The sequence below is a fragment of the Parus major genome, chromosome 12 (genome assembly GCF_001522545.3).
Source record: "Parus major isolate Abel chromosome 12, Parus_major1.1, whole genome shotgun sequence".
Lineage (NCBI taxonomy): Eukaryota > Metazoa > Chordata > Aves > Passeriformes > Paridae > Parus > Parus major.
In genome coordinates, this window is record NC_031781.1 from 13,684,768 (window position 1) to 13,709,711 (window position 24,944).

At 39.6% G+C, this 24,944-nt stretch overlaps 1 protein-coding gene across 4 annotated transcripts in view; it reads left to right on the forward strand.

Annotated features, from left to right (window-relative positions):
* ATXN7 (ataxin 7) overlaps positions 1-24,944 on the forward strand; it is an 87,115-nt gene that overhangs the window by 8,098 nt on the left and 54,073 nt on the right. For 2 of the 4 annotated variants that reach the window (XM_015640623.3, XM_033517404.1), the window contains exons 1-3: positions 18,505-18,748; positions 18,889-19,143; positions 19,660-19,728. In XM_015640623.3, coding sequence (XP_015496109.1) covers positions 18,900-19,143; positions 19,660-19,728 — 313 coding nt within the window. In that variant the 5' untranslated portion in view covers positions 18,505-18,748; positions 18,889-18,899. Of the gene's footprint in view, positions 1-10,833; positions 10,927-18,504; positions 18,749-18,888; positions 19,144-19,659; positions 19,729-24,944 lie in introns of those variants that run through there. The other 2 variants (XM_015640624.2, XM_015640626.3) reach the window with 2 other exon arrangements.

Genomic DNA, 24,944 nt, shown 5'->3' on the forward strand with positions numbered 1-24,944 from the left:
TTATTTCTCTTAGAAGTGCTTATGTAATTAGGTAACAATGTATCTATTTTTACAATGTTTTATTTTGCATAGGTTACAAGGTAACTTTTTCTTATAATAATATTTAGTAGACACGCTATAAACAAGCATTCAGATTTGCTTGTTGGGTTTCTTTTTTTGCTTGAAAACCATGAGTTCTTTTTGATCCTCTGCCTTTTGCTTTTATTCTAATAAAAATTTAAGTTTTGATTATACATAGAGAGAATTGAACTAATAAAAGAGGCAAGGCAGATAAGTTGGATTTTATAACTTAGATTAATAAAGATTGGCTTGTAGGAGATCAGAGTAAAATAAAGCCATGCTGCTATTAATAAGTATGCACCTGTGATTTTGTGGTTCATGGTAAATATTTTCACTTCAGTTTCATTCCAGTGTCACTTTGGCAGTTATGAATTGGTGGTTTGTTTTTTTTTTCATTTTTGAGAACTGCTTGTGGTTTTTGGGGTGTGTGTGTATGTATGTTTATGAAGTTAGGATGGTGTTGAACAATAACATATCCTAAAATACAATTGTGCACGTATATATTAAAATGAAACATATGAGATTTTTTTTTAAGTGTCATTAGTTTGAAATTTAATTTTAGAAATATCCAAATTGCACTTGAGCTGCAGCCTCTTTGTCTGGATTGGAATAGGAGGATATTTATTGTCAGATTTTCTGGTGGAGCTTTCTATCCTGTTGCTATGTGAAAGGCTTGCACAGGCAGGAGTGACTGTAACTGCACTTCATGTCATCAAATAAATGGAAGGAAATAGCTCCAGAGCTGTTGTTTTCAAATGTTTGAAGAAGTCTGTCCTGGTCTTGCAAGCCTTTGAAGGGATTTTGAACCTTACTCATCTTCTCAAAGGTTGGCACAGACTTATGATGATAATACAGGTAACAAATTTCCCAATGACTGGATTATTCTTATCAAATCTTGATTTTTAATTGCCTCCTAGTCTTTCTAGGACTCGTCTACTAAATTTGGTACAATTTCAACTCTAAGACAGTCATTTTAGGACCTACATTTTCTTCTCTTTCTGCTAATAGCAGTTAGTGAAATTGCTGTTCTGCATCTTCTTTTGAGATGGATGCTATGAGAATGTGTTGCTTCTTTGCAAAGGCCTCTAAAAGTTAAGTTGTCTTTAAATTAGCAGTTATTCTCTGCTGTCTCTGCTGGCTTCTGTGCAGGTGATGTCTTTTAAGCAGCTGCAACAACTGTCATGGCTTGGGGAAAAATAAGTAACAGGCAGCCCTGGCACAGGGCACCTTCTGGGAGGTGTGTGTATGGTATAGCACCGTGCATTGTGGTTGAGAAATGTACAGCAATTCACAACAAAATGTAATTTTATTTTTTTTTTTACAAAGCTATAGAAATAGGAAAATATTACCTTAACTATGTGTCAGTACAGTTAAAGGAATGGTTTGTGCTAATCCAGTTGTCAGCAGAGCCCAGACTTGGCTAAGCTCCATTATCCTTTTGGTTGAGAAAGGAGGAAGGAGTAATTGGAAATTCCATGATCTCTGGTGTCAAAGATCTTCCCAGGCAAGTGTCTCATCGAGAGCAGTGTTGATATGAGATACAGTTGTCTGTTGTTATCAGACAATTTAAAGCTTAAGAGTGATATTTGCCTTAGAAATACTTCAAAAAGAGAAAACACAACTGTTGAGACTTTATGCACATAAATATAGTATTGTATGGAGGATATGTAAAAGAAAACCTTGCTTTCATGTGGTCACGTTTTTTGAAGATTTACTTTGAAGCTTTCTGATCAGTTTATGAATTTTTATTTTTCTTGCCATTTGATGAGTGTTTTTCTGTGTTTCTAGTTTGTCACAGCTCTTCTTTGAGCACAATCTCTGATATCAATGGAGAGCTGCATAGTTTGTTGCAGGGTGATGGGTCCAACCTTCTTATCTTTGTACTCACACTGTAATAGTGACATGTTACTAACTCATGAACAGGACTTGAATTTTTAAAATAATAGGAATATCTTCTATGCTTTTATTTGTTTTACTTATATATAAAATCATTGCATAGAGTAGGGGTGCGTGCTGTGCTCTAGCTGAGCTTTGTAAACTTCCTTAGACAAAAAAACCATAGTAAATCTGTATAATGCTAAGGATCCTGAGTTTGTGAAAATAACTCAACTTGATCTGTTTTTTTGAAATAAAGTATTAATTTATTGCACACATGGTGGACATCAGGTCTGTAGTGAATGAAATTAGGAAAGAGATGTGGAGATGCCAGTGCAGTTGCTTGAAGATCTCACAAACCATGCTTCATAAACAATGTGTGCCTGCCACAAGAGTGCAATTCCTTACAGTAAAAAAAGAGGGGACTCAGAGGGTGAGAACACAGGTATGTTGAAGGGAATTGCAAAACAGGGGGTTTGTGGCAGGGGGAGAAATAATTAGGCTGTATTCAAGCAATGAAGATTGATCATGGACAAACACAATTCTCTAGGGGAAGTATTGAAAGGCTGGAATAATCACCCGTGGGACAATGGCTTGTCCATTGCCCCAGGTCTTCAAGAACAGGTTTGATTACTTGTATTGTTCCCACCAGGTATCTTAGTTATCATGCCTTGGGGCTGAGGGATGGACTGGCTGACCTTTGGATGTTCCTTCTGTCTCTCCTTTGGTTAACAGATCTCTAACTACACATTGGACACATTCTAATAGTATCATGCTGAAACCTGTTCTCCATCTCTGTAACTTGTTCATCAGTTCTGTTTCAAGTGGAATTTGTTCTATCTGTAAGAGAAGCTGTGGTAGTTGTCAAGGAATGGTTGTGTTTTTCAACAGGTTAGGGTTTTTTGGCAGTGCTTCTTTCATGTCATCCTCCAGGACGATTCTACAGCAAGTCCCTGTCATCCTTCTGTTTAAATATTCTTCTCTGCTGTACTGTTGCATCTAGGCCAGTTGCAGAATTGTTATTCTGCTTGGAAAAATGATGGGGATTCATGGAGTGCCTTGTGGGGGAAAGCATGTCCTGAGTGTGGATAAGAATGAGCAATTTTTCCAGTTGGCTGCATTCAAACTGTTGATTTCAGTAACTACAGCTTGACATTTAGTTCATACGAAGCCATGTTCGACAGTGAGATTTGTAGTTCCATTTAATTTCATTTTATCTGTGAACATGTATCCCCTTAGGAAAAATTAATTTCTTAGTGGGACTAGCAGTAAAAGGAGGGATACTGTGGAACCTGGAGGTTGTGTATCTAATGGAATGATAAATGTGAGAAGAAATCCTCTGTTTTTCTAATGCTCCGTTACCAGTCTGCCTGTCCATGAGCAGCAGAGTGAGGAAACTGGAGAAGCGATTTCTTCACAAGGCATTATTAGTCATAGCTAATAAATTATTTTAATAGCTAAAGAATATGCTAACACTCACACAGCTTTGACTTTGCATCTGTGTATAGTTCACAGAGGAGGGAACTGCTACTGGGAATATTTTAAAATGCAAATTATTATATTCTCCAGGTAAATGATAACAAAAAAATCCTTCCTTTTATTCTGTTAAAGAGTATCTAGTGGTTGTTTGACTAATGCTTGAGAATTAGGCACCTTATTAATAGTTACATAAGTAGTAGTTAGAAAAAGATATGATTTTATACAGTATAATAAGCAGCTATGAATTAATACAGTTTATAAATATGTGTTAAGCTTACAGTGTGTCAGAAGTGCTGTTTGCTTGGGTGGGCTTTTATAGACATTTAAGCCACTGGTATATTTGGGTGACTGTATTTCTTAAAATGAAAATATTAGGGTTTTTAAATTAAGTTTCACGTCACTAAAAAGACACTTCTTGTCTTGTTAATATCACTAATGTCATGAATGTTAATGTCTTGTCAGCATTTTAACACAGGTAGTCTTTGAAATTTCAGTCCAAATGCTGATTAATCAGAAGGCATGTTGAGAAGAGAAACCTAACTAATTTAATCTTTTAAGTTGGTTGTAATTTTCTAGAGTGTAAGTTCTTGTTTTGTTTTTTTGTTTTGGCTGGGATTGACATTTCTGCTGTTGCTGTAACATTTCTGTCCTGCTTGTCTGAGGCAGTGCACTCTGGCTCTAGGTGGCAGTCATTGGTAGGCAAAGAGAAGAGTCGTTCTGGGATGGATGCTGGGCTTGGTCCCTGCACTGATTGGCTTCTCCAGCTGAAATTTTTATGGTGTTGGACAGCAATAAAAGTGTCACTTCTGCTTCTTTCCCTTCTGAGCTGCAGTGGAGATACTATGATGAAAGTGGGGGGGAAAAAAAGGGAAAAAAGGACAGAAGTTGGCAGTGATTCACAAAAGAGAGCTTTAGTAGTGCTGACAATTTGGAAGAGGTTTCTTTTCTATCAGCATGATTCCTATTCTAGATTAACAAACATAAATTTGTTTATAATGGAAGAAATACCAGTTTTTCACTAAATTCAGTTTCAAAGAGTAAAATAGATTGACTGAAGTGCAGTCAGGGATAATAGGAGTGAAGAAATGTGTAATTGTAATTTCATTTAATTGAGTGAGGATTTCCCCACATTATTATGGGCAAGTGTTGAAGAAGAAATACTCTTTTTTGCTTAAGACCTTGGGTCTTCCACCCTACCCCCTGCATTGCCATCCTCCCTTTGAAGTGTCAATGCTTTCTCCATTTCCAAGCTCTTTCCCATCATTATACAGGTGATTCCCTTCCTTTATGTTTGTTAGCTGTCTGTCTCTTGATTCTCCACTCTGTCTCTTCCCTTAAAGTAGGATGGGCTTTAAGGTTTTTCTTTCTTGGTATAGGTGCTGTTTTGCTTCCCTAACTCCTCCCTGCTAAACAGTTTGATAGAAAGTTGCTGTTGGAAAAGGCGGCAGCACTCAAACAAATGAGCAACAGTTTCTCACCCCTTGCTGTGTAGGGCTGATTGCACTTCTTGAGATGCATGCTGCTTGATAAGAAAGCTGCTGTTACCATAAAATCACAGTTCAAACCAGGATTAGTCTATACATTTTATTGATCTCTGGTTTCAAATACTATGGCAAAATACAGTCTTGTTTACCTGTGTGCAAATCCCAAGAAACACTTTGGAAAGAGCTGAAGTAATACTGGATGTATGGAGAGATACTTAAGATCATGCTTTGGCTTTCAGTTTTAAAGATAAAGAAATTACTTACTGTTATTTTGTATTAACTAACAGCTCTAGTAAAGGGACTCTGATCCTCTGAGTGCTTTGCAGATACTCTGCAGGATATTTTTGCACTAAAGAACAAAACCCAAAAGATCTTGATTTTTGCTTAATACAAGCCTAGCAACAAGCTTTAATTTACTAGCATACTAGTTTTAACTATGGAAAACTACAGATTTTTGAAAAGAAAGGTGCTTTAGCTGCAGAAAAATAAAAAACACAAACCACAAAAAAAAACAAAAACCAAAACCAAAAAACCCACCCAAAGATTTAATTAGTTCTGTATTTTCACATGTTTATGATGAAAAAGACCATTAACATTTCCAGAGCTGAGTTTTACAGCTCAGCCAAATTAATTTCCAGAGTATTTCCAGTTTTAGAAATGTGGACCATCATTTGTGAGGAAAACCTTTCTGAGAGTTAGGAGCAATTTAGTACAGATTTCTGTGTGAAATTCATGTGCAAGAAATACAACACAGAGATAATTCTGGTATTATGTCAAGATTATACATTAGGGTGGCAGGTATCACAGTCCCTGATAGATTGCAAAGGACAGAGATAATGAAGAGTGATGCTTTGTGTTCCCAAGCCTGCCTTGGGCCTGGTATCTACCTGTAGGCAAATCACTCCTTCCTTAATTCCTCTGTCTGTAAAAGGGATGATAATGATGTGGATTATTTTGTCTTTTGTTTTGAGATCTTAAGGGAATACATGGAAATGAAGTGGTAGGAACATGAGAGGAAGTACAAGGTAGTAAAATAAACATCTGTATTGCAGACAGCTTTGTTCTGGCAACTGATTATAAAATTATTGATTCTACTGTTCTTTCCTATTGAGGGTGTCAGTATGTACTTGTTCACAGGACTGTAGGAAAAAAATTTGCTATTTCTTACACTTGCCTATCTTTCAGCTTGTCATTCAGAATTTATGATAAGGTTATTCTGCTTTTATTCTTGCCCATTACTTCTTCCACGAGGGACAGTTAAAGCTGTAGTTGGTTGAGGATAAGGACAGCAAAGGTCTGTCTTTATTTTCTCTATCTCCTCCCTTTCTATCTCTCTGTCTCTCTTTGGCCGTTGAAAATGTAGGTCATATTGCATCACCATAAAATGGAACAGTCAGAAAGGTGTTTGAAAAATGCTGACATCCTTAGCCTGGGGTGCATGCCAGTGTCCTTTGTTTACATTGGGAATAGTGTTGTACCTGTGTAGGAACCAGCATCTCTGTTAAGGTTAGTGGTATGGTACCTGAATTATGAGTCAGATTTTAGGATGACTTTCATCTGCCTGAAGTAATTTAAAATTAGACAGATAAAATGCAGCTACTCAGAATAATGATATACACAAGGAGCTAATTTGAAATCCTTAATCTGCAATAACTGTGACGGTGTCGTTTGAATAATGTTGCCTTTAACAGAGGAGCTCTGTAATAAATTTTGCAAATCATATTAATCATGAATCTCAATTACCTTGATTAGCTGTGCCTTTCTGTCTTGAAAAGTATGTTTATATTATATGTTTGTATATTTTTCTTAGTTTTTTACTTCATTAATGTTTTATTCATTCACCCTTTTAAATGATCCAATCAGGATATTTTTATTTTAAAAATGGAAAATCCTGATGTCCAGTGTCTTACTTCCAGCTACCAGGCTTTCATTGTTTGTGTTTCTGATGTAATACAAATTGTAATTGGTATGAAATATTCCTGTGGCTTAAAATGCAGAACATATCTTTTTCTTCTCTACAAACATATATAAATACCTTTTTTAAAGAAATGTATAAATCTAATTTCATCTGTCCATATTTATCTTAGTTTGCTGCAGTAAGATAATGTATTTTAGGGATTGAACTTTCAAATAAATAGTGGCATAAATCATACTGCAAGATGTGGGTGTTTTGAAATAGAAGACAAAATACTTGCTTATAGAAAATCTTGCATTATTTCTGAAATGAGAAATAATTCTGAATGTTTTTTACCTTTCTGTTCAATGCTTTGTGTGATTTTACTTAAATTGTTGAAGTGGAATATGCAAAAGGTTCTTATGACTTTATTAATCTTACTGCTGGAGAAGACTTCTAAGTTAAAAGAGAAATTGTTGGAAGATAAAATCAGTGATGACATGATTTGTTGAGGAAGATAATGAAAGCTGGTCTTTGCCTGTTGTCATTAGACAAAGGAAAATTATAGTAGTCAAAGTTAAGACCCATCAAGTGCACTTTGCTGTGCATAATTATTTAGTAACTTTTAACAATTATCCAAAAGGTGTTATTGCTTCTTCATTGATTAAGGTATTAGTTATGTAGCAACTAAAATATTAGTTATGAAAGTTTGATCCTTCTTGTTATTAATTAAGATACCTATGCATGTTTGAAACAGTTTCAGAATAACTTCTATCATTGTTATATTTTATACCAAATATCCTGTTGCATTTGTGTTTGCACGAGTAATAGTAAATATTTAGGTAATTCTGAGAAGCACTTGCTATTGGTATACATAGGAAATACATGAAATCTTGAGAATCTGCAATTTTGTAATTGGTGTTTGCAGAAGTTTGGTATTTAATCTCTGAATGGAGCTGGTAGTTATTTTTCTGTCTGTAAAGATGTGAAGAATTGTGTCTCCTGGAGAGACTAGCATGGCCAATTATGCAATTGGTGGTTCTGATACCATCTTTGACCCCCTGAGATTCTGTAGTTGATGGGTTCAGAGTCAGTCTCCAGCACAGCCAGGATTAGCCTGGGGACTGCTGGGGTTTACCCTTGAGTTTTTAGCTGGCCATAACAGCAGCCCTGGCCTGCTGCTGCCCCACTCCTGCTCCCTCCACACCCCCCTCCTGCTCCTGCCTCTCCAAGGGGCACAATGAGACTTCCTGAGGTTCTCCCCACACTTAAAAATGCCTTAATGAAGCCCAGTACTGGGTGTGACTGTACCCTGCATATCCACGTCTTTGTTTATGTAAATATAGACTTTGTATTTTACCTTGAGCACTTAGTAGGTAACATGGAGGAAAGAGCGTTCCAAAATTTAGGCACATCCTTTGGTGCATATTTCTGGTACCTGAAAAGAAACAGAGTTAAAGGATCTTGGATGGCTGAAGCATTAGTTGTGATGCTTTCAAAAGTTAGGGATGCTCTATCACATACATTTCCATTTTCTTTATTTTAATGAATTGATTTGCAATTACAATTTTCATGTAAATGTGTTTGCCCTTAAATGGACAATATACATTTGTAATTGTAACTCTGCCTAATATTATATGTAATCTGTGTAGATACAATTTTGACTTGGGTATAGCTATTGCTCTGCTAGGCTGTGGTTTCCCATCTTGCCTATCAGTAACTTCTCAAAGTATTAAACAGAATTTTGTCCAAGTTGTTTGATAGTCAGGCCATGGGAGTGACATAATGCTTCACTGGTTTGGAAAAGCAGGCCTTTTTCCATTTTCCTGGATTGGCTGCTTTGGCTTCTTTTGTCATTTTTCCTCCTTTCAGCTAGCTCTCTTTTCCAGGGTACCAAGGAGAGAGCTCCACCTGGCTTGTTCTCAATCATCCCATGACTTCCTTGCATTACTCTCTGCTGACAGTTGTGGTTGTAATTGACCTGCTGTAAATTCTCAACAAGAATCATTCCTGTTCTCTGCCACCCATTATCCAGAGAAACAGTTCTCTTTAAAGGGTCATTAAGCTGTCAATTTATTCTTTTGGGACTTACTCTTTTAACTTCTTTCAAACTCAACTGCAGGTATAATCCCTACAGCAAAATTCACAGGTGGTGACATAGTATGCTCTCATCTTTGGTATACAGGAATAAAATTTTTGCTGATCCTTCCTTCACCCTTGTCTTGTTTGTTTCTTTACTACGCTATTTCTAGATTTGTCTTTGGAGATGTCTTCTGCTTTATAGTTTTTGTTTTCATTTTTGCATGAAGCAACAGAACTTGCCTTTTATGAAAAACTAACATTTACATCAGGATAAAAGAGTGTTTTGAATGCAGAGCTCTCATATCCCCTAAAAAATTTGGGGTGGAGATGGAGGAGTGAACACAGCAGGTAGGTCACATGCTCAAAGGGCTTGGGACTTTGAAGCTAAACATTGAATGATCTTCTGGGAAGGGGATGATCCATGTCAATTCAAAGTCTCCTGTCCTAAACTAATAAAGGACAAAAATGATTTTTGGGTAAACCCTGCATGGCATTTTCCTAGTTAGCAGGAGTTGAAGACAAAGTTTTGTACTGTAGTATTCAGTAAGATTTGTATGTGTAACAAGGAAATACAGTGTTTTCTGAGACTTCTACTAGTGTAGAAATTTGCTAAGGATCACTTCTATTAAGCATAAAGCAAAACTATGCCTGCAGAGGGGAGAAAAAAATAATCCTGGACTTGCTCTAAAGCCTTGTCCATTGAAAACAAGAAAAAATTTGATTTCATGTGGTAACTGGAATATAATTAAGTGAGGATGTTCTTCTTAGGATCAGCTATGTCACTGAGCAGAATCTATCTTAGAAATAGTAAATATATCTCTAGAGGATCTCGGTCAAGGTAATGTTAGCTGCTAAGCTGCAGTTTAAAGGAAAAGATGAAGAAAGGTTTTATCCTTAGTGCATAAAAAGATTTTAAAGATATAAACTCAGTTGGCAGACATCTTCCCAGAGGAGCAGGCAGAAGCCAGGAAAAGCTTAATTCAGCACCTTCCACTGGAGCAGAGCTCTACAGACTGGGAGACAGTTTGGATGCCCTCTTGCACTGCATTGCTCTTGTCTGGACTTTAGTCCTGCAAGGGAAAAAAATAGTTTTCTCTGAAGTGTCATCCAGTCCCAGTGCTGGCTTGGCTTATTTATATGTATTTTCATGGCTTTTTAGTGATGAAAAGAAAATAACCAGTTTAATTTCAAAGCACTTGTAAAAATCAATTAATTGATCTTAAATATAACCTGTGCACAAAAATAGTTGAACTTTTTTCTAAGTTTTAACAGGGCTTTTGTTTAGCTTTAACCAGTTTGGCATTGATGTATGCTAAACCAAATCAAACTGGGGTTTATTTTAGTTTATATAAACAAGTTTATAAGCATTGAGTGAAAGGATCTTAAAAACCTGGGCTTGAGATGATAAAGGTCCCGTTTGTGGGAAGGCCTCAATCTGTACATTTCTCTAAATCCTTCATCAGTGGTACAGTGACAGTCCCTGATGTTGGTTATGTGAAGGATCATTTTTACCTCCCCTTGTTCTGTGGCATGGTGGTAAAGCTGTCAATGGCTACATCCTGAGAGCCCCTGTACTTGGAGTGGTGCTGTATTTTGGCAAAATCCTGTGCAGAAAATCCAGCACTGTCGTATTTCCAGCGTGTGATACAGACACAGCCACGTGCTTGGGAACCTGGTCAGTCAGAGTCGGGGCAAGTGCGGTAACTGGGCTGAAGATTGAGGTTTCATCCAGTGCATGCCTTTCTGGTAATGTCAGGCTGCCATTTAGAGAGCTGCTCTGCACAGTGCACACCATAACAGCTCCCTGCTTACCTTTCAATTTGAAATCCATTGCACAAAATGTGTTTGTAAAACTGATAAAATGTTTTGTATTAGTTTTTAAATTGACACATTTATCGTTAGGAAACGGAGTTAAGGTTTCAAATGTCTTAGTGCTGTACTCTTTTTCTTTTCTTTCAGAATTAATCAGGTACAAGTTAGGAAAAGCTTCCAAAATCTGAACAGATGAAGATCAATTGATAAATCAACCCAGCGATTCACCATACTTTCAAGGTACTGTGACCAATATTAACCAAATATTTCCTTAAGCATAAGATTCTCATTCTTTAGATGTGAGAAGCGTAGAGAGCAGGATATTAGCAGGGTTGCAAATCGAGTCTGAAGCGTTACCAGATGCAGTGGGGAGACTATCTTAAAATGCAGATGTTTAATGTATGTTTCAGTGGGAAATAAAATGATATTACAGTCAACCTAGAAGGAGTTCAACTTGGCATGCAGCTGCCAAACTTAAAAAATCAAACTAAGCTGGATTATATCTTTCAATCAGTTAGGTGAAGTGATTTGGAAAAGTAAATTGTGGCAGACAGGGAATATAGTAGAATCAATATAAATTTATTTATTTTTATATTTTAGAAGAAGTAATCTTAATTTTCTGAATAATTATTTTTTCTATTTCCATGATATGTTAAAGCATTTGAAGGCTGTTCGCTCTGGCATATGCCATAGCCTACCAGCTGCATCAGTCCTATTATTTTACAAGTTCAGAAAGTGGAATTGTAATTTGAGATAAGACTGTACAGTTTCCAAACACAGTGGGTTTATTCTTCATGACTAATGTTCATTGCAGAATGTTAGAAAAAAGAGGAAATTGTGATAATAAATTGAAATTTTGTCTGAAGGGCTGCTAGTGCAGATTATTTTATCAGGTACTGCTAATTCATTGAAAGATTATCTGTTTCTTTCTCTGTTTCCCTTACATTTATCTTTACTCTTTATCATCACGTGCATTTCACCATTTTGTATATTTTTTGCTTAACTCCATGAAAAAAAAAGACTTCACTCTTATGCACAGATATGAAGAATCCAGACTATTACAGCCTGGCCAGTATTTGCTGGGCAAATAATCTTTTAATATATTTTAAAATAGATTGTAGCAGAAAGGGCTATTACGGTTAGCACAGATCTGGCCTGCAGAGCTTATTTAAGTGGCAGAGTTAACCTGGGCTCAAGAATTGTGAGGAATGTTTGTTACTGTCTGAATCTTGCAATATGTAACTTTTGAAGCTGTAATACCTGAAGTTTTTATAGCAAAATACTTCCCTGGATTTTCCAGCAACCAGAGAGGTGGCTGTCTTAGTGAACCCAGAGTGTCTGGGTTGCAAGAACAGGCTTTGTTCTTTCTACTTCTTTACTACTCATCACTGAAAAGGGCCACAATATCTATCAGGCTTTCATATAATCCTGGGAAAGTCTAGGTTGGAGTCCTCTGGGCATCATCTGGTCCAACTTTCTGTTTAAGGCAGGTTATCTGAGGCCTGGTCAGATAAGGGTTAAATATTTTTGGCAAGAGAAACTTCACAATTTCTCTGGACAGCCTGTTCCAATATGTCATTGTCCTCATTGAAAATAATTGGTTGTTGCATCTGGACAGAAGTTCTGAACCAACTTGTGCCTGTTGGCTCTTGCCCTGTCACCTTGTTCCTTGTGAAGAGAGTCTGTAACTGTCTTTTACTTCTTGGAAGACTGTGAGTACTTCTCACCTGAATCGTCTCTTCTTTAGGCTGAATGAACTCAATTCCTTTCAATTTTTTCACAAAGTTTTCCAACCTTCTAATTGCTTTGTTGGCTCTCTGCTGGACCCTGTCCAGTTTTTTAATGTGTCTCTTGAAGTGGCTCATTCTTCCAGCCCATCACAATCTCTGTACATATGGACATTTCAGGTGGATCTATTTGTTTTCCAAGTTTTTGTGTCATCTGCAAACTTGACGATGTATTTTTTCCAATCGTCCAGAGAATTCTAAAAGATATCAGATAGGATTGAGCCCAGTATTGATCCCCAAGGAACTCTGACTGATTGCCATTTGATTTTGAGCCATTCCCACCCTTTCAGCACAGCAGTTTAGCCAGTTTGCTGGCAATCTCACGGTCCCCATCTGTGACCTTTCAAACTAACTCTCCTAGCACCATCCTGTGCTTCTTGTCAAGTCCCACAGACCTACCCATGTCCCATTTGTGTCATATTTTGTTGCTAACTTGCTAAGCATGTGGTCAGGGCAGGTAGCATCAGCAAAGCATCAGCAGGCAGCAGTCAAACATGAGAAAAAAGTTTAAATTTAAATTTCCTTATGCCAGGGTTCTTAGGATCCTTGGTTTGATGTTAAAAGCACATCAGAGGTTATGGGGCCTCAGCAGTTTCCCTTCATAGATAGTGGGGCAGTGGCCTCAAGAAGCTCGAGTCCTCTGAGCTGTGCTTGGACAAGAGTCTTGAACTGGCAAGAAACCAGGCAAGGTTATGAAACCTTGCATGGTAGCTGGGTTCCAGGAGAGGATCAGTAGTACCAAATTGTCCCCATCAAGTGGTTTGGTTTCAATAAATGGAAATCCAGCACTAATGTTTTGTTACAATTGGCCTGAACGGCTGTGTACTCAAATATTTCTAAGCTGTAATATCATATTCTCTGTGTATAAATGCGAATCTAAAAGGTCAAACCTGTTTATGATTCCTCTGATTAAAATGATTCATCTCCACAGTTAGGTTGCTGAAATTGTTTTAACAGTTCCAAATTCAAAAGGTAATTTCAATACCTTAAGTAAAATTAGTAAACATTAGTTTGATTTCCAGATCATTAACTGGGTGTATTTTGTGTAGTTTTGCTTATTTATCTTTAACACTTGGAAACTTTGTATCACTACAGAGTGTTTTTTCTGTAAATTTCCTTCCAAGAATTGACAGTATTTGGTGTCATTAAGCAGGGCAAAGATCTCTTCTCCTCTATTCATTATTCTGCTTGAGATGTCTGTGTCGTGAATTCTTGCAGACATATTTGAAAGTTAACTAAAGAAGGAAGTGGTTGTAGTCTTTTGCTAGGTTCTTAATGCATGGTAATAACATTGTCTTATAATTTGGGTGTAAAAGTGTTATTGTGATGTTTGGATAAACATACAAGGGCATCTGTTGCATTTTCACCCTAATGCAGAATTCCTTGCAGATTTACTTATTAGCCTCCATTCCCCAATTCTTCCTTCTCTGTAGAGGGTACCTTAAGTTAGCCTTCTAATACTAACAATATTTCCCCTGGTACAGGTGGTTTGTAGTAGGTATGCACAATCATTTATATTCCAGCATTTAAAGTAGCTGTATTCCAGTGCTTCTGAGCATCTCCAGTTTCATCTTTGAAGTGTTACTCATAAATAAAATTATACACATCAACTGTTCCCAGGATCCGTGGGAAAAAGGATAATAGACTAGCATGATTTCTTATATATTTTTTTTATTGTGTGCTGCTTATGATTAGTATCATTTTGCAGGATCACAATCTTGTGTATAGTTATAAAGGGAGAAGTTGCTGGTTTCCTGGATGTCAGAGTAAACTATAGATTACCATAATGTATTTTTCTTAGTGAATTAATATTTTTCCATAATGTGGCTTATATTAAATGTTTGTTATGGCTGGGTAGTTCTGTTTTCATCTGGATGTTTTGATTTATGTGAACTTTATATAGCTTCTAAACTTGCCCAATTATAGTCTTACATTTCTTATACTGGAGATACGTTTTAAAATGCATAGAATGTGCTCCCCGTTCCAGTGTTTTCAGCAAGAGCTGATAGGAGGGTCAGGACTTCAGCATATCAGTTGTTTGAATTGTCACTTCATCCTGAATCCCTGCTACCGAAAAATAAGTACATTTGTTCTTAGTTTTTATGCCCTTCTTGGTCATTTCATACCTTTGGCTAGAATTAACTTACTTGATTTTGTTTAGTGCCATAATGTCCCTTAGAGCTTCTTCTTGACAGGCATTTTGTGAATTCACTATTTTCCTTTCTTCTGAGTACTGATAAAGTGACACCCCTGTGGATTCTCCCTGTCTCTCCCTTTGCACTTCAACTCTCACATCCTTTCACTTCCATTGTGGAAAATCATCGGTGAATCGTATCATTGTACTTCTGCTCTTAAAAGAGTTCAGCTGCAGATTCATCCTTCCTTTTTCATTCCAGTTAAGAGTTGTCATATCTCAGGTCCTATACAGAGGCTGTCATACAGATTCTAACTGAACAGCTGAAGTAGGTGTTCCCTGTTTGAACGGCTTTCCTGGACCACCTGGCAAAAGAATGAAACCTGCTGGTACAGGTGAAAAAATGCCTGCAGTGTCATGCCATGAAATAACCATCCGCTGCAGTTTTCAGCAGTTGCATGCTGTTTGTAGGCATACATTTAATCATAGTGTTGCCACCCATGTTTAATATATTGTTAAATCTACTTAATGAACTTTAAAACTGTGAGTTTTCTTTTTCTGTATGTTTTGTTTCCTATTTTTGTCTTCTTTCTTTGCTTTTGCAGGCTGTGTTGTATGTTTTGTTCGTTTATGCTTTCTTCACATCATTATTTGACTGTTTTCATCATCCACTGTTCTCTGCTGTTTTCCTGCCTCATATTTTTCCTTCTCTACTTTCTCCTTGAGCTTAACTTCTCCTTGTGTTTTCACTCTGTTCTCCAAATACTTGTTCTCATTCACAGGTATGAGCAGTATATGATTTTTCACACATTGTCTCAATCCCAATGCTACTGCTTGGGCTATTTTGCTTCCTCAGATAAGTCTTTAGAACCAGTGACATTTCCAACCTCCTTTTTGTTCTGTTAAAGAGAAATATTGGCTTCTAGGCAGTTTTACACATTCAAATGTTCCCCCCACTCCTGGCCAGCTTCACCCCACTTAATTCTGGATACCTAATGCAGGTGCCTAATTTATGTGTGTGGTCATCCATGGTTACTTCTGTGGTAATTGAGAAGAGAAGGGCTTCTTCAAATAGTGGTTTGAACTAGGAGGGACCAAACTGATCCCAGAAGTATTCCTTCCTCTGCTGACCACCAAGGGAGCTTTGGATGACTGCTCTTCTAACCGGATGTCTCAGATTTGTAACAGTCACCTCTGTTAAAAGTCTACTGCTTGTACATGTGTTTTCAATTCTGATCTCCTTCTAACATGATAGATTTTCAGGGGTTTCCCTATTTTTGCCTAAAATAATCAATGCATCCATGTACAGCATTATGGAAACAATGTAAGAAAATTGAATTAGTTTGCTTTAAAGAGCCCAAACAACATATTCAGCCTAATGACAGTGGGGAAAGAAAGTTCTCGCCACTTCCAGTCCTTGTAAAATTAGTTTTTCATCTGCCCCTATTCCTGCTGTCTGACTAATCAGTCTTGTGCACTGAACTGATGAACTGATCCTTCTGCTGCCACTTCCCTCCCTCTGCTGGAATACTGATGTACTCACGGCACAGTGAGAAAATATTTCAGTAGCGGAAGGTTTACTAAAGGACAGCCTGAGGCCCAGACTGCAGAATTAGATCTTGAGTGGGAATATATAGGGAAAGAAAAAAAACTGTGAAAGAAGGAGGCTGAAAATGCAACAGCCAGATTGAAAGAGCAGAGAAGAGCCATAAAGGGCATAATCAAAGCTGTATGAAATAACAGAGGCGTGTGCTTTTACCTGTTTGGCTGGCACTTCTGAAGCAAGAGGCACTTCTGAGTAACCTGATGAGTGTCCACATTAGAAACTAAAAAAAATTATTGTCCATTAGCTTGTTAATGTAGTTAGTTAATTGATGTAGTTTTTCCAATTTTTACATAATTTGACATAAATACATAGGTAATGTTTAAAGAAAAGAATCATGTGATGTGTGAACATGAAATTGGTCTGCCATGGTCAACTCTGTCACTGTTAGACAGAGGGTAGGTGATGGTGTTCTATGGCTCTGTTTGGTCACTTGTCACTATATTTGCTTTATGATTTATGTAAAGTAAATAATAGAAAGAAAATAATAGAAAAACCCCTTTATGAATTTGTTGGACACTTGGACGTAACAAGGTTTCTTTTCCAAACTGCAGTTGGAGCAGCTTTCTGACAGCTTACTCCAGGACAAAGGAAAGCTGCACGAATGAAGTTTGTAATATAAATGAGAATATTTGACACAGGCAATATAGATCTGTCTGTAACTTGCTTTATCCTATGGCTGGAGTCTGTGTTCAGCTATGGATACTATCTTAGACTCCATTTGTGAGGAACTGTTGAAGAACTAAGCTTGAAAGAATTCAGGCATAGGTTTTTTTCCTATCTGGCTTCTACACCACAAAAAAAGCTGAGGTTCTGTTCACAAACTGTTCGGCACCTGACAGACATTTTTCTTCCAGTGATGTTCTTAGCTTTAATTATAAGTAGTTTTCTATATTATAAAGTATGCTATATGATAATTACTCAAATAATGATCCACTCCATTCATCTTTAGGCTCTAATTCCATGAACACCTTTATTCATGCTCAGACTAAGCTGAAGAGTTTTAGGAAGCTACAGACAGAGCAGCAAAGAGCCAGCCTAACTGTCTGAAACATCAGGGCCCAGCTCAAGAGGCTGATGGCCTTTGATAATTAATCCTGTTGCAAATGTCTGCAGTACAAGTCAGCGTTGCTCTCTTTACCTAAATTTTATGGTGTTGGCCTTTTATGAAGGAGCTGAGTTAGACTCAAGTTGATCAGGGGGAGAGAAAAATCATGCTAGCTGCTCTGTATTTGATCTGGAGTTTTACGAGATATGTTCTGAGTGTGACATAAATTATCAGTTGGGTGGAACAGTGAAACTATTCTTATAATTACAGCCTATGCTATCCCATATGACTATGGTGTGATGAGCTTGAATTTATAGATCTTTTATATGCATAAATTTGGAAAGAAACATTTCTAGCTTGTGTAGCCCCACACTCCAAATGAAAACAGAAAATGACAATTAGCTAAGCCTGCGTGTATATGCATCTCTGCAGGTTAAACAAATTTATTTACAGCTCTGATTTCTGCTGTGTGGTTTTGCAAATACATGTCTGGGATCTGTGAGCAGTTCCACTGTCAGTGCCAGTCCTGAGCTCCTGAGTACCTGTAGAGGAGGCAGCACATCAGATTTACATATTTTTTAGCTGTTCTTCAAGGATGGTGTTACTGACAGTGGCATCAAGTGTGGCCAGAAATGGTTGCAGATCATGGCCTGACGTTTTGACAATGGTACTTGAACACTTTAGTGGAGAAAACGCTGTAATAAATGAATTCTAAACCCGGGGTTTGTTATCAAAGAACTTGATTTTGCAAAGCTTAGACTTTGTTACTTGGAGTTAGCAGGTAGGACAGCATCCTTTAATCATTGCTTTTGACACGGCACAACGTCATCGCAAAGTTTAGGCAAGGAAAAAAAAATAGCTGTTTAAAAAAGAAATGTGGAATAACAACGAGAAGGCCCTCTCCCTGGGAGGGCAGGTTACGGGTATAACGAGGGCAGCAGCGCGCAGGAAACTCGCTCGGTGTCCCCTCTGTGCCCGGGGCCGTGCGGCAGCCGCGGACGAGGAGCGGAGGGAGGAGATGGGATGGGAGGAGATGGGAGAGAGGGAGGAGATGGAAGGGAGGAGATGGGAGAGAGGGAGCCGGGGGGGGACGGGGACGCGCCCGCCCGGAGCGAGTTTCCTGCTCGCCGCTGCCTTTAAGGAGGCGCCGGGTTTAAGGTGGACCGGCGCTGAGGGCGGGGCGCGCCCGCCCGGCTCCGCCCGCCGCGTCGCTCTCCGGTCCGCCCCCCTCGCCGGGGCAGCGGGTGCCAGGCGGGGTTGTGATGCGGGCGTTGTTTTTGTAGGGTCGCGGGGCCGCGGTGCGGAGGTAGCGAGGCGGCCCATGGAGCTGGGGTACGCCTGGCAGGCGGCGTAGCCCTGCCCGCCCCCGCTCCCTTCCGCCGCTTTGTTAGCGCGAACACAAGCGCGCCTCACCTACACGGTGAAGAGGAAGGCAGCGCTCCCCGCACAATAATGGGCACCCGGGCGCTGCCCCCCGGGCCGCCGCAGAGGTGAGTCGGCGCCGCCGCAGGGCCGCAGGTTCCCCGCGGGGAGGAAGCAGAGCGAGCGGGCGGGCTGACAGCGCCGCGGCGCTGCCTTAAGAGCGGGGCGCCACCTTAAGCGGCCGCTGACTTTTCTCGTTACATTGTAGCAGCGGAAAGAATGTCGGCGCGGGCCGCGGGTGACGTCAGGAGGGAGCAGCGCGGCGCGGCCGCCAGGCAGCGGCAGCGGCGGCCCCGCCACGGCGAGGGAGGAGGCGGAGGAGGCGGGAGCGGCGCCGGCCCCGCCGCCACCGCAGCGGCAATGGCGGCCGTCGGGGAGCGCAGGTCCCTGCCCAGCCCCGAGGCGATGTTGGGGCAGCCCTGGAGCCACTGGGTCGATGCTGCTAAACTTCACGGGAACGACGGTGAGCGGCCGCCAACCACCACCCCCACCCCCCTCCCCCCGCTCCTCCCCAGCGCACCCCGCGGGTGCCCCGGCACGGCACGGCACGGCGGGGTGCCGGGCCCGGCGGGGAGGTTGGGTCCGTTCCCACCCCCGGCATTCGCGGCCGAGTTCGTTGTCCGGTGCGCGCCCCCCGGCCGGGCTCGGGAGCGGCGCGGAGCGGGCAGCGCCTGCCCCAGTTCCTGTAATCCGGGACACGGTGTGAGGAGCGAGGAGCCGGTCCCCGGAGCCCGGCACCTCCTGCCCTCGATTCAGCCTCGGCGTGGGGCGGGGAGCTCCCGCCGCAGGTGAGGCATCCCCGCCGCTGACAGCGGCTCCCCCGCTCCGGGGCCCAGGAGTCCGGGCTCCCTCTGCTCCTGTGTTTACTGTCGTGTCCCTGTGTGCCCACGGGGAAATGGGCTACGGGTCACCATCGCGGGGTCGCTCCTACCCTCTGGCTTTTCCGTGGATTGAGACCTTGTGGCTTTTTTGGTTTTAGGAACAGCATTAGAAGAAAGTTTCAAGGAATACGGAAGAAACCGAGAAGCAATGCGACTTTGCCGAGAAGGTGAGTGCAATTCATTCTTGAAGAAAAGTGCACGGAGAAGTTTTCTTTCTCATAACTACTTAGCAGAGGGTCAGGCATGGGAAAGAGAAAGGATCAAAGTTTCCCATCTGTTTGGATTTAGGACTGGTGGCTTGTCAGTGACTGATGTTATTAGCATTATTATTAAATTGTTATGTATTTTGAAAACTATGAGTTTAGGGTATAGACTGTCTTTACTGTGTTTCTATATGTTGTTGTTTTGTTTTTTTCTTTAAACTATAAATAGTCCTAAGGAAGCTCTGTGACCAACGCTGATAAAATCTTCTCTTGAGTCACAATATTTTTTGTTCTTGGTATAATCCATGTCAGTATTTCAGTACCAGTCCCTTCCTCTGTCATGTCAATGTGTTATGTTTATTGCTTGGTACTCTGCTAAATGAGAATGACCTTTCACCTGTGATTAGCAAAAGCCCATTACGGCCTAGTTTCTTGCAAGAGTAACAATGCTACTTGAAGTTGTAAGCAGATGATGAATGAAAGCTATAGATTATTATTTACTTTCTAAAATACACTGGAAGAAAGGAAGCGATGAGTCTGATTTATTATGTTAGTTTTTTGTTTGTTTGTTTTTCTAGTTTAATGATTGTTTAAGAACAGAGAAAGTTTTAGAACCTTTCTTAATATTGTTGGTTCTTGGTTCTCTCCGATTGCCTGAGACATGTGCCAGAGAATAGGCCCAGCTGTTTTAAATACTAGAGCAGTCAGACCCAAATCATTTATTTGATGTTGTTAGAAATGGAAGATTGGGTTTGTAGACATGGTTTACAACATGGGAAGCAGAATCTGCCAGCGACCTTAGGAGATGATCTGATTCAGCACTTACCCACTTGTGAGCTGCAAGCACCAAATGAAACCTAAAGCAAGGTGGCACAGGCTAGCAGGACTGGGAGGCAGTGATCCATATTGAGTCTGAATCAAAATGACTATTTTGTGTAGAATTCTTAATGTTGCTAAAATTTGGAGTCGGTGATCAGTGGCATGGAAAAAAGATGCAATGGACAGCTGTGTTGCAGTGTTCAGATTCACTTCAGATACACATCTTCTTAAGTGTATCTGTGAGTTCTTAGACATTTGAAAAATTACTTTATTGCTTCATTACCAAGTTCCAATCTAATCATTGTTCTGGATATGTAATTTATTTTTCAGAATAGACAGATTATTCAAATGCTAACAAGCATTTACAGCAATAAACATACACATTATCCTAGTCAAGATTTTACCAATAAGGATTTTTAAACATTTGCTGTTATTTCTACCTTTTAAAATACAAGCATCTAAGGTTTCTAGATTCTAAAGATTAGCTGGCAGGGTAAAGAATAATCCTATTTTTTTTTCCCACTGGAGAGAGAGCATGGAACTGTTTTTTGCACAGGCTAATCACTGAGACACAGCTTTTCATCCCTGACTCCAACCCTGTGAATGATTTGTAGGGTTATGAGTTGCAGGAAGTTCATAAAATACTTTGAGAATTAAAAGTGAAACTTAGTAGCCCTGTCAGGCTTCCAGAAGTCTATTTATTTTGGTTTCTTTATGACATATGAACGAGACACTGACTTGGCATATACCTGTAGCTGGTCTGCAGGGAGCTTGGCCTGCTGCAAAATACAGCTGAAGTAGTATTAATTAAGTTTAGATCAACTTAACTTAAGGAACTAGGGGAGCAGCAAACATGCCAGCATATGTATGCGCTATCAAATAAAACTTCGAAAATATTGTAAATTATTCCTTTCTCCAGGAAGAATTTTGCATTCAAAATTGAGGAACAAACATTTATAAAGTAATTGGACTTTCTAAACCTTGTTTCTTAACAGAGAAAGGTGAACCAAAAGTATAAATTTTGTTAAATCCACTTTAACCTCAACACTTTTGTCGTGGTACCCCACAGTATTTTAAATACAAGTAGCAACAGAACTCCTTGTGTAAGAAAGTTATTTCTCTACAGATCGGGTGTTGACTCTGAGGCCCAGCTTCACAAAAGGATTTCAAGGTTATTTAGGCTAATTTAACCTTGCATTGCAACTCTTCCAGTTTGCATAAAAGAATTAAATATTCATGGCCTGGAGAGGGAGCAAAAGAAGGAACATGACTTTACAGCCCACATATTAGAATCGGGTTCAAAACCAAGAACCATTTTCTTTATTTAACAATTGTCAGGCTCCCACTGGCCTGTGTCCCCACTGGGGTAAGTGTGGTAGTTGTTTCTTTCCCCTTGTGCTGTTTCTGTGCATCTCCTGGTGGGAATGGTCTTGTCCTCAGTATGCCTGGTGGCAAGAAGTGGATTTCAGCCTTGCAGTTGAGTCTGAGCCTCCTGAAGGAAGAGTGAGTGTTCCTCTTGTTGTAACATTGTATTAGAAAAGAGTTTAACATTGCCAGCTTTTCCTTTTGTTAGGCTCTAAAGGCAAAGAATGATGTGTGGTATTTCTTTTAAAGGAATAAAGGAGGATGTAACTGTGTAATTCCAGGGCAATATTTGCAAGCAGTGGAGAGAGGCTGGATTTCAGACACACATTTGTCAGTGGCACTTTCTATTTGCTGATCAGGTTGCCCCTCTCTCAGCATTTTAGATGGTTGTGAAGCTTGATGAGTCCTTAATACCTGTCAATGATGTTAGTTCCTTGCAGGGATCAGGAAACATGTCTCAAACATGTTTGTTTTTTTCTGTATCTAACCTTCTTCATTGTAACCAAGCTCCAATGAAGTAAGAACTAGAATCTGAGTTTGGGTTTCCCTAACTCCCAGTGTTTGTGTCTCATACGTCCCTGTTTCTTTTTCACTGCTTTCTGTGCTACTAATACATAATATTAAATCATTCCTGCTGGGATCATCACTGGCCTTCATCAAAGTGAGAAACTCACTGGATACTTTCCTACATGTTGCTTTTAGAGACAGTAACAGTCCACACTGGGCTTTGTTGTAGAAATCAGAGCTGCAGGACTAAGGTATGGGCCCAATGGACTTGACTCGCTCTTGGTATGGAAAATCCCCTGGAGATGGAAGTGAGAGAGGGATACCCAATGGGATGGGAAGATTTTACTTTAAAATAAGCCTTAAACTTTACTTTGACTTTGTACACTGAAACCTTCTGCTAAGCAATCCTATCAAGGTGAGAACATGTTAGAAGCAATTGTGCTTATTAGTTATTTTCATATGTAATTGAAATATGTGACAGAATCTTTTGGCTCATGCAGTCACTTAATTACTTAATGCTTTGTGAACCAGTTAAAGGTGTGAATCCCCTGCCCCTCACTCATGCTGCAATGAAGCAAGCATAGTATATTGCATTTTAATGCGTAGATGAATTCCAAAACAGCAAGGCAGAAAATCCCATCCTCTTCATGCATTTTTCCTAACTTTTAAAATGAAGTTTTGTTGAAGTGCATCTTCCAAACTTGTGTGATAGTGGGAGCAAGTACCATCAGATGCAGCCAAAAATGTTTTCAGACACTCAGTTCATCTTGAAGGTGCAGTAAATCTTAAAAGGAGGTTGATGTGTCTGTAGTACCTGACACTGATTTAAAAAAAGATTCTTCATATCAAACCTCATAATCAGTGCTTGGAACAGTTTTTCAGGAGATCCTTGCTAACTTGTGCTGAATTTAGTTTGCTTTTAAGAATTTTTCTAGCCCATTGTTGCGAAGAGGATCTCTAAATAGAACTGTGAGTGTAGAGTTCATGCGTGGTAACTTTGACAGGCTTCAACAGAGGCAACTGTTGCACCTTGCAAAATTTAATGACAGGTTGGCTCATTTTTCTCTGTGAAAGAGTAGAGAAGCTGTGGATAGAAACAGTGAGGACCAAAGTTGTTTATTAGTTGTTTAGGGTTGGGGGCCTAACCCTCTCCCACCACCCAAGGAACTCTTGATTCTCCCCACAGTAAATTTTTAATTGCTAACGGTTGTCATGTATGTTCCTTTAAATAAAACAAAAACATGGGGAAAAAAAATCCAATATAGGAAACCCAAAACCAAGCCATCCCCACCCCCAAATCTATAGTGGAGAGTCAAGAGAGAGACAACCCATGTACATCATCATTACATACATTATTACTTATTAATTTGTGCAACCCTTTTGAAGTGGTTGGGATAAAAGTCTGTTACATTCTTGCACTGACTCATGAAATAATTTTGAAATACTTAAAATCATAAAAATCACAAAAAAGGAAACTATAGCATCTCAGATGGGAGTATAAAAGCATGGGGAGCAGAAAAGAGATTTGGTTAGACAATTTAAAATTGAGTGTTTCTATTTATTGTTGTATTCAGTGCATGCTGAAACTGGTGTATTTACTAGAGCTTTAAGCACCTCATTCTTTGTTACACATACAGCCCCTCTTTTTAGTTTGTTTGGGTATTTTTGTGTGTGTTGCATCCTTTGAGAGGTGAATCCCTTGGTGCTGTCTGTTTCAAGCACTTCACTCTTACTGTCACCATAGCTTAGAGTTAACTGGCAACAAAGTGGAGGAGGAGGACAGAACATCTGTAACAGGTCACAGGTCAGAATTGGTGTTGGCTGTGGGGTGATGTAGTACAGTACCAGTCCTACAGCTTTTAGACTATACTGTCTTAATAAAGCAAGAATTTTCTGTGGGAATACAGATTGTCAGTTTTAGGTAGGCACCTTCAGAAGACACTCTGGAAGGCTTAGTGACAGTAGGAATCAGTCAGGAGAGCAGGTGGGAGCAAACTCCTCAGCATCGTGTCACCTGCTAACAGCTAAACTTCGGGTCTTTGACAGTTAATATGTCTTGGGGATAAAAAAAAGGCTCTGTGAACCTCTAGGGCATTCAGCAGAAGCTTTGAGGTTTGATTATATTAATTACTATTAATGGAAGTTACCAGAGCTGTGACAGTACTAAGAGGCATGTGATGAACCCTTGTTCTTCTTGAGCTCTCTCTAGGCAGGGTTGAGCAGTGAAATCCAGGCCTGGGAGGCTCACTAGAAACATCTTTATCACATAGACCCAAGGTCTAGAATTTTCCCAGCAGCAGGTTCCATAAATAATTAAAGCACTGGTGAAACTTCTGTTCCAATATTAAATTGTAAATACAAGTAAGAGACAGCATCTTATTTCAAATTTAAATTTGTTTTTATTCAGCCTCGGGAGGTGCTTAGTTGAGTTGATTTTTTGTTGTGTCAAATCATATCAGAGAGATGCTTAGAGGGCTCTGTAGTCCTTG